This window comes from Camponotus vicinus, unplaced genomic scaffold, assembly GCF_025532165.1.
Source record: "Camponotus vicinus isolate PSW18456_S1 unplaced genomic scaffold, iyCamVici1.0 SCAF_1, whole genome shotgun sequence".
Classification (NCBI taxonomy): Eukaryota; Metazoa; Arthropoda; class Insecta; order Hymenoptera; family Formicidae; genus Camponotus; species Camponotus vicinus.
This window is the reverse complement of record NW_028141945.1, coordinates 1546096-1559109: the sequence shown is the minus strand read 5'-3', so window position 1 is coordinate 1559109 and position 13014 is coordinate 1546096. Positions and strand designations below refer to the sequence as shown.

At 31.8% G+C, this 13014-nt stretch overlaps 2 protein-coding genes across 8 annotated transcripts in view; one reads left to right on the top strand and one right to left on the bottom strand.

Moving 5' to 3' along the window:
• Cnc (NFE2 like bZIP transcription factor cap-n-collar) overlaps positions 1–13014 on the bottom strand; it is a 100830-nt gene that overhangs the window by 16432 nt on the left and 71384 nt on the right. For 4 of the 6 annotated variants that reach the window (XM_083078039.1, XM_083078036.1, XM_083078040.1 and 1 more), the window contains exons 6-7: positions 11450–11708; positions 10787–11011 (exon numbers count right to left, since the gene is read on the bottom strand). In XM_083078039.1, coding sequence (XP_082934165.1) covers positions 10787–11011; positions 11450–11708 — 484 coding nt within the window. The remainder of the gene's footprint in view (positions 1–10786; positions 11012–11449; positions 11709–13014) is intronic. The other 2 variants (XM_083078038.1, XM_083078037.1) reach the window with 2 other exon arrangements.
• Vas (ATP-dependent RNA helicase vasa) lies at positions 5474–10032 on the top strand. Of its 2 annotated transcripts, none has more exons than XM_083078042.1 (4): positions 5474–5691; positions 7195–7266; positions 7418–9355; positions 9630–10032. In XM_083078042.1, exons 1-4 carry the CDS (start codon positions 5689–5691, stop codon positions 9708–9710), a joined length of 2094 nt encoding a protein of 697 aa, XP_082934168.1. In that variant the 5' UTR covers positions 5474–5688; the 3' UTR covers positions 9711–10032. The 2 variants fall into 2 exon arrangements, with proteins under 2 accessions (XP_082934168.1, XP_082934169.1); XM_083078043.1 differs by having other exon boundaries at positions 5474–5669; positions 9630–10031.

Sequence of the window (13014 nt, the reverse complement as noted above, 5' to 3'; positions counted from 1 at the left end):
TATGTATATTAGTGTTCTCTTTTGCTATTTAAAAATCTAATCGCCTTTATTATATACGGGCATATGTGCATAACGAGAAACGCGTAGATTCAAAGTCGATCGGTCGACATTCAGTGACATTATTCCAAAGTTGCCGATTCATGTGTCATGAATATGTATTTACAAACGGCAGTACTTATTGAACCACGATAGCTCATTGTTTTATCGCGTTGACTCGTTTAATGGAACCGTTCGAAACGAATGTGATAGCACCTATGGGAACAAGGGGATCGCACTAATTGTCAAAGACGCGACTAGATGCTAATTGTCTCGAATAGTGCACGTAATTACGCTCTCACACGCTTTAGTCACCGTGTCAAAAAGATCTCAGCATTCATATTTGTCGAGTATTATAGAGAAGCGAGCAAACATCAATCTTGTGATCCTGCGACTCGTGTAACTATTACGATTAGTCATAAATAATATTATGCGAAGTCTCCGAAAGGCTCCGCATGTTTTTTTTTCTCTAGAAGTTAAAAATGCGGAGAATAAAATAATTTATTCAACGTCGAAATGCGAGCTATTTTTGAATGATTAGATAAAGATTTAAAGATCTTTTTCTTGATAAAAAAAAAGAATATAATTACGCATATCGAAGAGCGACTATATCTTTAATTTCCTTCCTCGATACAAGACATTTTAATCTTATTTTCAACATGCATCGTCGCGCAAATGCTCTAACAATAAAAAAATATGCGCCTGAAGGTCGCAAATTTATTGTATCTAGGTACAGTTGAAGCATCGCGATTACGTGATTATACTGTGCGCATCTGAATATTATAAAAACGGAATGTGTCTTTAAGTCTAAATAAAATAGCGATAAATCACGTCAAAATCATACTAAGTGCAATACCGTGCTTCTGTCATTTCTATCACGTTTCGCATTATCCATAACAATCCTTAGACTCGTTTCAAGCGAAGATTCGCGATGATTCAAATTCCTTATGGATCGAATATCGACAGCCAATGATTTATGCATAATGATTTAAAATGAGTTGCATACTATACGTCGATTGAAAATTCCATGATTTTTGCGAATGTATTCCGTCGCTCGATCTGCGACCTCGATTTTCACAACACGCGTCTCTTTCCTGCGAAACAATGCGATAGTACAGGAAATCGCGGCGACACGCATAATGTCTTCGAAAGCGTTTGATGAACGACTTGTATTTTACTACGAGGTAAAGAAGCTCGAATCAAGATCTAATCTATCATTCTTCAGTCATAGAATGAAATTTCTATGAACATTTCTTTAAATCTCTTATAATTTACCGAATATATCAACACTACACAGAAAAAAGGACATTCTTGTTTTGAAAATATATTTAGTTTTAACATGGAAATCTTGAAATGAGATTATATTGCGTTAATTAGAGAAAAATATAATTGCTTGAATAATTGCTTACTTGAATGAAGCCATTTTATATAGTTCAATCAAGAAAAATATATTCTTATGATTTAAGATTTAATTTTCTTGAATGAAAAAGAAACAAATGTTAGATAGAAAATAACATTTTTAAATCAAAGATTATAATTTTCCTAAAGTAGAATTAAATAATTATATATTCTTGAGGTAACAATTACAATATTAAAATAAGAAATAAAATAAAATAAAATAAAATAAGACTATAATATTGTTAAAATTTAAAATTATTAAATTCTTCTAAGAAGATTATAAATTGTTGCGTATATATTACGAAACAATGAACGCATTAGTTTAAGTATAAAAGTTTTGATTTGACATATTTTTTTTCTGTGTATATACATATATAGTGTATCGTGAAATATTGAAATATAATAAAGCTAAAAGGTAGTCGCACATGGTAGTCGCGTTATATTAGCCACACCGTCTGAACATTTCAACTGTGAGGATCGTGCACGAGGATATGACGATCAGATATACACCACGTCTTCCCGGTAACGAGTCGCGCGCGTGTCGCAAAACTTCGAGTGACGGTACGTTACTGGAAACTGGGCTCCCTATCACTTGGCATAGCGACATAATCCTCTTCCTCTTTCCTTCGTCTCTTGCATTGTCAGACACCCACACTTAGGAACATCTCACGCGTGCATTGCGTGGCCACATGCATCACCCGCACATGTTTATATATGCATCCTTGTGACGAGTGACGTGCACAATGTAAGTCTGATAACATGAAAATATGATTATAGCTTATTCGCCAAATGACGTATAGTCATTACAATTATTTATTTACTTTTTTATCTTCGTTCATCAATATGTCAAATATTGACAATATATTAATATGACGAGTAAATCTCTAAAATTGACTTACAATTTTCAAGAGATATGTATATTTCAACATGTGAAATAATCTATGAAAAATGGAAGACCATTATATATTACATGTAGTAATAATTTGACAGTCTGGATCTAAGAATTTATCTTTCGCCTCAAGGTTGTGTCGAAGGATCCTTAACTGTTGAACCGCGCAAAAGGACCAGCGAAAAGGATCACGAATGGTCAACACATGTCGCTGTGCAAGTGTAGTCCTTTGATTTAGGATTATTGCAGTTTCGACAGCGGAGAGTAACGTTTGAGTAACGTTTGACTTGAAGTGCATATTGTCCGAGGGACGTTAACGAGTTTTATCAAATCATTTTCAATTAATAATATCACATAATCCTTCTTTTTACGAGTTTATACCTTACGTATCGTGCGACTATTTCTTACACAGTCCATGAATATTTTTGCTACGAGGACATTGCTACAGGAAAGAAAAATAATGAAGCGCCTGTTATAAATTTGATTACTATTGTATGGAAATATGGGAAATCGGTGCCACAATGATTGCATCATTATCAACATACATTCAACAATCAATGAATTAATATACGTCAATATAAAAATGATGCTGATCAATATGAAAATATTGCTTATTATGTAAATATTGCTTACTCTCTAAATTTCTTAGAGTGAAAATGCACTCGAAAAATTGAGTGACTGGTCAAGTCACTCTAGTTAGAGTGATTTTTCACTCATAGGAGTGAATTCTTCTCACTTTTTGTTGTAGAGTAAAAAATTCACTCTGCAAAATAGAGTAAATATGTATACTCTATTTTGTAGAGTGAATATTTTCACTCTATGTAGCATTTTCACTCTATATAGAGTGAAAATTTTCACTCATGAAGAGTGAATAAAGCGCATGTGAAACGCGCATGAGTCCGCCATTAGCAACACTGTCGTATCGTTGTCTCGCGACGTTACCAACTCGTCGCACGTGTACTTGGTATACAAGACATATTAAAGTAACTTCTTAGGGATATATCTTTTTATTTTAACATATTTCGAAATGTAAACATATTTTTGTGTGTGTAACGTTAAATATATTTATATAGCTGTGACAAGAAAAAAGGAGGTTAATCGGCTTTTACACCGACAATGAGATAACATGCTGTGTGCGATGTTCAGCTTCGATTAATTCAAGTAAAAAGCAATGATTGCTTCTCATTTCAACTAATCGAAGCTTCACGTCATATACGTAACGTGTTATCTTATTATTAGTAAAAGACGGCTTAGAATCTCACTTCCTAAGAGTGAATCTGTTCACTTGTAATTGAGTGAAAAATAACTTGACGAAAGTGATGACTCCACTCTGATTGAGTGAATTATTCACTTCAAACCGAGTGACACATTCACTTTACGTTCAGAGTTAAACAGTTCACTTTTGTGAAAAGTGAATGTTCACTAATTACGAGTGGCAGTATTTTCACTATCACTTGGAGTGAATATTCACTCGTTTGGAGTTAGATTTCACTCTAAGAAATTTAGAGAGTACATGTTAAATAATCCGTCACGTGGATTATAATAGACTTTTCAGATATTAATATGTATCTGTTACGTTGTTTGTACTTATAACATGCGAACTAAAATTAAAATTTAATCCTACGAAGAAGAATTCTATTTTATTATATATATATATATATATATATATATATATATATATATATATATATATATACACACACACACACACACGTTTGTTATTTGAAAATAATATATGTATTTTATTTATCAAATATATCAAACTGAAAATGTGACAATTATTTACGTGATAATCGAAATTTATTAAAATCTATCATATATCTATCATATATTATTTATTGTAATAACTATAAATACTAGTTACTACATGAAGGCACAATAAACTTTTCACGAATATCACAAGAGTGGATAAATTTGTCTTACATATTTACATGAAATTTAACGTGGCACATTTTTCTGTTATGCACAATGGGCAATTTTGCATATCACTAGCTTGATACCGGTTGCTTTTATCGTGCTTATGTTCGCGTTCTGGACAAAGGTGCTTTGAGAACAATACGGCTCGAAGGTGCGATACGAAAATGACTCAGCGTTTATATATTAAGTGACAACTGCGCGAGAGCGAACTTTTAAAAATATGGTGCAAAATTAAATTATCGACGGAGGAATTATTTTTAGTCTTAATCTGTCTTAATACTTTAAAATAGTAGGCGCACTGTAAATATAATATATGTCTTCGAATTAATCTCTCGAATAAAAAAAGAATTAATATTTTGTGTAAATACACATCTATGTAAAACATAAAATAAAGTAACAAATAATATTTATAATATTTATAAGTATCATACTTATCGATATATTTTTAAAGCGAGTAGGTTTTTTTATGATTTAGATTTTTTCACTATCTTGCCAAAGGGAGTTTGTAAAAGCGTTATTGAACTACGGACACATGACATGTATATACATACATGAAGAGAGAAAGAGAAAGAGATTAGTAACATGATATATATTATCTTTCGATAATACGAAAAAAAATATAACTTTTTTCTACTGTATCAGATTTTCGTTTATGTCCACCAAATCAAACCATATCGACACATATTTTACCTTCAAGATCAGAATCTATCTATCTATCTATCTATCTATATATATGACATAATATTCTGTTACTTTTAGAGAAAAATTTATATCAAGATACCACTTTTAATATATCAGAAAATTACTCTCGCATAAAGTGTATGTATGTACACATATACGCGCTTTGATATTAATTCCCAAAGATACTACAATAAAATACACGCGAACAATTTTATTTTATAAATTAAATATCCGTTGTTATAGGATATTTATAGCATTCAAAAATCTTTTAACAGAAAAGTTGCAAACAATTCATGATAAATACTTCTATGACATGATGGCATTGCATTTACAAATTGCCAACTTCCTTTTCATAACACATTTTGGTTTTTGTATTCGTTTACAAGGAAAGACTTTTATTGCTCGCTCCGGACAGCGTAAATCAAAGACGCCGTTACGATATTGATAAACAAAACAATCGACACAGATCTTTGCGCCTGTACGGTCAGGCGATGAGATGGAGAGATGGAAGGGATGGAGCTACGTACTGCGCATGCGCATGCCGGTCTTCTCTGCAGCTGATCTGTCGAGAAGTGCCACATAACGTCGATGCGCAATTCGCGGCAGTTGGCCAGTTCGTGTGTTAACGCTTTAGTCTAGCTCTCGTATATTTTGTGCTGTATTTTAATCTCGACGTGACTGCGCATTAAACGATTCGTGAGAGAGGACACGGAGAATATCCTGATTAGTGCTAACAAAGACGTGCAAGGTAAACGAGCGCCAAAGCAATGGTGCGTCTCATTTCAGCCATGTTAGCCGGGATGCTTTGTAATCGATCGTCTATCACGTGGTACATTAATTACGCGTTAGGATTATGTCAGCGTGTAATATTCGCCGGCGACGATGCTTGTCCTTTTTGTTAAACTAATTGTGAGAATGTTTTCTCGCGAATCACTTATAAAGTACATCAGAATAAGTAATGTTGATTATATAATTGTAACATAATACCGACGTTGCCGACAAAAAGCGAGCCGGCGCTTGTGTATTTTCTTTATCTAATTCGTGATATTCCAGTCGAGAGTGATGCGTGCTACGGTCTGATCCTTTGTTATATCGATATATGTATTTGTACAGGAAGCAATCACGTAGTTATTCGAAAAGATTTTTGCACGAATCCCGCGTTTTTCGGTTATTCTTTCATTCTAAAGTACAAAAGAATTAAAAAAATAGTACAATGGTATAAAAATAATTTGATATTTTACGATCAGGCCAAAAGCAAGAAAGTAAATCACGGTAAAAAAAAGTCGATTAGGCAAACGAAATAATTATAAATTTTTTAATATTGAAAATCAGAATAATATAAAATCGGAAAATGATTTGACCGTTAGTAAATAATAAAATGATTTGATCGTTAGAGAAAAAATACACGTTTGTATTGTTTCTAATTGTTATTGTTTAGAAAATATCTATATTACACGAATATATAGAATACGATATTATAAGATCTAAAACGGAAACTTCTGCGGTTATATTTCGTTCGCAATTACACCTTATCTACTAGTTCGTGATATGTTTGTTTTTTCTCTCGATATTTTCATTTCTTCAACACATATTTCTAAGTAAAAACATACGCACGAAGAATGAACGATGCAACTTTTTAGACATTAAGAAGTTATAATATAAAATGTGTGATATTTAATGTTGAGAAATATCTTGATTTTTATCAAGCAAAATTATAATTTTTGCTATTAGTACTGAAAATCATTTAGAAAGTCTTCTCATATATAATTTTTGTATAATATTCGTGCATATAATAAAATGGTTATGAAAATTTATTAGTAAAATGTGTTTATATATGTACACAATCGCAAAATATTACGATACAAAGAAAGTTTTTGTTTATTCATTTTCTTATTTATGTAATTCTTGAGAGATAATATAAATTTAAATTTATTTATTTACATTTATTAACATAAGTGAAAAAATACTGTTAATTTGTTGTATTTAGAGTTAGATTGAATATATTGCAATTACCATATAACTGATTAATTTTACTTTTTCAAAATTTATGTTTGCAAATTATTTTTATTATTACCTTATATTCCATTGTTTTTTGTAGTACAATTTATAATAAATAATATATATTTTTGAAATTTTTTTATATTAAATGGCAATATAACATATTTAGTATAATTATACATTAATTATATATTTTATTTATATATGTCATACATTTCATTTAAATATGTCTACATGCTATATATGTATATGTAATGTGCGAATTATGACAATAGGCAAAGATGGCTGAAGAACAGTGGGGAATTAATGATATGGACTTTTCACAACCACCAATAAACACGTCCTCGGTAAGAATATGATTTTAAATAATTTTTATATACAATTTATATATATATATATATATATATATATATATATATATTGTGTGTGTATATATATATATAAATGATAAAGGAAATAAACTCTGGTCACTAATGTTGGTGTTTTATTTATAAATAGTTTGATGAAGGACGCGCTCCTTCTCGTGGCAAGGGACGTGGCACAATTCCATACAACAATGATACAAATTGTTCTGTGGGAGGGTATAATTCCTACGACAATGGAAAAACAGATGACTATCAGGAAAACTATGGCGATAATAAAGAAGATAATTATGAAAATAATGGATACCAAAGCAATAATGATAAAAGATTTGGAGGAAATAACAGACGACAAGACAACGATAGGCCACGTTATGGAAATAATAGAGGTGGTAGTGATGGAAATGATCGGTGGCAAGGTAATAGAGATAGGAACAATAGTAGACAAAATAGAGGTAACAATGATGGCGAAAATGAGGATAATGGCTATGATAGAAATTACCAAAACGATAGAAGGAACGACAGACCAAGAAGAGATAGAGGTGATAACAGAGGTGGAAGAAGTGGCGGTTATGGTAGGGACAGAGGTGGTGGTGGTGATGATTACAATGAAAACAATGATCAGCAGAACAGAAGACGCAGAGGAAATGATAATGATGGTAGAGAAGGTAATAATGATGAAGAACCAAAGAAAAGGGAGATTTATATTCCACCAGAGCTACCTAATGACGAAAGTTCCTTGTTTGGAAACGATGTATCTATGGGAATCAATTTCGATAAATACGATGACATTGAAGTAAAAGTGACTGGTGAGAACGCACCGCGGCCGATACAATCTTTTAATCAAACTGGACTGAGAACTATTTTGTTGGATAATATTAGAAAATCAGGTTATACAAAACCTACTCCTGTGCAAAAATACGCTATTCCAATTATAATGAGTGGTCGTGATTTGATGGCTTGCGCGCAAACAGGTTCGGGCAAAACTGCAGCATTCGTAGTTCCTATCCTGCACACTCTGTTGGAGAGCCCAAGAGATTTAATTACAACGTCCACTTCCTGCGAACCACAAGTAATTATTGTATCACCCACACGCGAGCTTACCCAGCAGATTTATCAACAGGCCAAGAAATTTTCTTTGAACTCTATCATACGCTGTGAAGTTGCTTATGGAGGAACATCAGTTTCACATAATAAAGAGAAAATATTTGCCGGTTGTCACATTTTAGTTGCAACACCAGGTAGATTATTAGATTTCATTGGAAGAGGAAGAATTAAACTTTCTTCTTTACGTTTTTTCGTATTGGATGAGGCAGATCGAATGCTGGATATGGGCTTTCTACCCGATATCGAAAAAATAGTAGATCATGAAACAATGGTGCCTGCGGAAGAAAGACAGACTCTTATGTTTTCTGCTACCTTCCCAAGTGAGATACAAGAACTTGCAGGTCGATTTTTGAAGAATTATTTATTCCTTGCTGTTGGAATCGTAGGTGGTGCTTGCGCTGATGTACAACAGAATTTTTATCAAGCATCTGGCCAACCCGAGAAACGAAAGTTGTTGAAAGAACTTTTAGATAAACAAAGTCAGATGGGAAGTATAGAAGGTACTTTAGTATTCGTCGAGCAAAAGAGACACACGGATTTCATTGCTGCTTTCTTGTCAGAGAGCAATTTTCCGACGACCAGTATACATGGTGATAGATTACAAAGAGAACGAGAAGAAGCTCTATCTGATTTTAAGCGAGGAAAAATGTCAATCTTGGTAGCTACAGCGGTTGCTGCGCGAGGCTTGGACATTAAAAATGTCGCTCATGTAATTAACTTTGACCTACCAAAGACAATCGATGAATATGTTCATAGAATCGGACGAACTGGACGTGTAGGAAATCGCGGCAAAGCGACTTCATTTTTTGATCCAAATGTAGATACGCCGCTTACTGGCGATTTGATTAAAATTTTAAAACAAGCTGATCAAGCGATACCTGGCTGGCTAGAATCTGGTGGTGGCGGCGGGAGCAGAACCTTTGCGCCAGGAAGAGGATCAAGAAGATTCGGCGGAGAAGATATTAGAGGCGTAAGTAGTATAGAATTTAGGCTCCATAGTAGTTACAGAATTTATATTTCTGATCGAATGTCAATAATATAATTTATTTTTATTATACTTGATAATAAATAACAAGAAAATAGAATAACAAAAACTTTATTATAAAAGCTATGAAGGATACAATTGGATCAAATTGAAAGTTTTAATATTTTTTTATCTAATAAATATTATAGGTATAATTAAATATATATAATTTATTAATATAGAAAAATAGAATTTATTAATAGAATTTACTTTTCTACAGAACAATGATGCATATGGTGAGACATATGAGGACGTTGGTTATGCACCTCCTGTACCGGCAGAACCAGAAGAAGTATGGTAGGCGAGACAAGTGCCTCCTATTTTATATAAATACTACGCGTTTTCTTTAATTTGAAAAAAATATGGTAGATTCTACGTACAAGTCTACATAGAGTATGCACAAAAGTGCATATATATGACAATTATTTTCAATTTTGTTTAGTTTATTGAATTATTTCATAACGTTTGTTATATGTATTACATCTCTTACATAGAGAAAGAATTTAAAACACATTCAGATTTCTATTACTACCTCAAGTTTACAAAAGTATAAATTTAACTATATCTATATATATATATAGTCTGAGAGAAATTACTTCCAATAACTAAGTTTTAGATTATAAAGATATGTAAAAGATTTTAGATTACATACATTTATTTATATTACTTTTTAGTAATATAAATAAAGTAATATAATATATTATACTATACTTAATATAGTACATTATAGTTATAATATAGTATATTACAAAAAAATGTACATTCCTGAATAGGATATAATTAATTTTTTCTTTTCATTTTTCTTTTTTTTTTAATCACAACCAAATATATCCCATGTGATGATATTGTAAGTTTAATTATCTTTGTGATAAGTAATTATAATGATGGTTTAAAAAACATTGTGATTACATTATGTTTCCTTCTGATGTTATATTTTTATACGTTTAATAAAAAATATAACTTTATAACAATTTTTATAGTTTTATAATAAAACACTTTCTTTTAAAATATTTTTCAATATGTTATTTTTAGGTTCTGATATAAATAGTGACAGAAATTAATATATTGTTACTATCAATCATAGCATGCTACATGTATATAGAGAACGAATATGCTTTATTGACTAAAGAATGTTAATAACGACCATATATTAAAAAGCTGTTATAAACTTGTTTTAAATTTCAATTTGATCGAATTCGTTAATTATTAAATTGTTATAAATTGACTAAATTGTATAACTAATTTAAAAATATGTTATTCATATGAATGATATGTTTAAGGATCTTTAAACTCTCTGAGTCCGTGTTTTTAAATTTTACATTATTAAAAAAGTGAGATTTTATTACCTATCGATATATAAGCAATTATAGTACTTACCATCATTCATGGCCATATCCATCAGGTGTAAATCTTCATCATTGAGTAAAGATGAAAGAAATCCGTCAGTAGTTTGGTTGATAGAATCTGTTGTCGGTGTATGATAGTATATCATATCGCTAGGTTCAGATTTATAAGTTGCGCCACTCTCTGCACCCATTGGTTCGCTACTGTTCGTCAAATTCATTGATGTTGCCACAGCTGAACCCAGGTTCGACGACCCACCTGTAACAGTGAGCAGTTCAGTTCAGACAATGAAATTTCTTAGATGACATTTTAGATTATTGCATTCTTCATCTTTTTTATAAAATTGATGACGATCACTTAAATTTGTACAATTTTATACATACATGTGTGTGTGTATATATACACATATACACGTGCATATTATGAATACATAAATATGATAAATATATATTTATTTTTTTATATATTACATATTTTGAAGATAAAAGTTTGCGCGTTAGATTTTGCGCTAATATAAAAAAATCTTTTGGTTAAACACAATTTTCTACGTTACATTTCTGATGACACATCGTATATTAATATGATTTTAATTTATGCTGCAAAGATTTACTGTTACATCAGAAATAATAGTATAGCATTTAATATAAATTAGAAATAAAACTTTTGTACAACTTTTGTACCTTACATAATACTCACCCACATTGTGATAAGGTCCGGTCGAATTGAGATCCCCGACCGGAGGTGCTAAGGTAGGATTATGGAGCAATACATTACGTTGCGCCTCGTAATGACTGTGACTTATGCCGTGTCCTGGGTATCCAGGATGTGCTGGATGTGCAAAATGATCCGGTGCTCCCGGTAGGGATAACAAAGATGCGAGATCCTGCCATCGTTGTTCCATGCTCATCGCTCGCATAAATGGCATGCGACCCTGAAACGCATAAATTTGGTGTTTCTAGAAAAAAAACACAATTTTAATACAAAATAAATAATTGTAATGCTTGCTTTTTTTACAAAAATCATATAATTAATAATTCAAATATTTAAAAAGTCTTTTAGCATGTATACTTTGCTATATTAATGTTATAAAAATATTAATGAAATTTTATATATATAATTGTGATGTGTAATATAACATCTGTTATCTTTATTCTCTCCAAAAGAATTATTAAAACTTCATAATTTTGAAATTATTTTAAAAATCTTGCACAAATATATACAATTAAATTTCATTATTGGTAACAAATACAGTTGACAAATTTTATCCGTGTTTAAACAACATTGACAAAATTATGATTGTTAAACTTCGTAGCAATTATCTTATTTTATACATCTTATTATTAGAATCGAACATCCATCGATCGGATGTCAAGCAAGAGGAATCTCGTGACTATCGTGCCTGTCAAATGTCAACCAGGTAGACACCAGAGAATTCCGAGGAGACAGGAACCCCGCTGATCGCGTAGGTGTTGGTTGCAGGTAAGATTGGTAAAGGATATTAATAACAGCGATACTACGTGTCAAAAGTATCCTTTTCCTCTTGTGTAAGGGCGTGCGTCAATCGTGATCGCGTGTCAATCGATATGTTGGAATTATGATGGGCGAAATTAATGATTGAAAAACGCGGGACCATTTTTATAAGTAGTCACCAAATAATATCACGTTATTAAAATTTCATTTATTGAAATATCATAACAGATTTAAAAAAAAAATATATATATATATAGAGAGAGTTACAATACTCTTTTTTCACGTATATTATATTAATATATGTTCGCCAATATGTGCAAAGTTATACGGACGCAGAGTAAGAAACGTAAAAATTAGTACATTAAACGCTTATTACAGATGAATAATAAGCATCTAAATAATAATTAGCATATTTTCTTGTTTCTTGTACGCTTGTTAAAGCATAGCATAACAGGAAATACGAAATTATACCTTCTATTTCTCTCTCTTTTTCTCTCTAAAGACGCGCGTTTCACGCTATCGAGGAAAAAATATCTATGAACTTCACATATGGTTCAAGAACAAGAAACTTCGACGACATGCGCGCAAAGAGGCTCCCGACTCGTCAGCTAATTGTGAGAGAAGTCTCACGCGAGAACGCGTATATACTTTCACGAAATTTCCTCCCGTTCGCAGCAAGTCGGAACAGGAGGAGAGAGAAAGAAAGAGATTTAAAGTTGCATCTCGCGGCGTAAGTACGGTAGTGCGGCTGTCGAGGGTACGTACCCAACAACCAGCGCCTTAATGCACAC

Bases quoted from the DNA above. Each gene is read 5' to 3' on its own strand.
- Vas (XM_083078042.1), top strand. The intron at 7,267-7,417 runs GTAAGAATATGA...ATTTATAAATAG, and splicing joins CACCAATAAACACGTCCTCG to TTTGATGAAGGACGCGCTCC. The intron at 9,356-9,629 runs GTAAGTAGTATA...ACTTTTCTACAG, and splicing joins GCGGAGAAGATATTAGAGGC to AACAATGATGCATATGGTGA.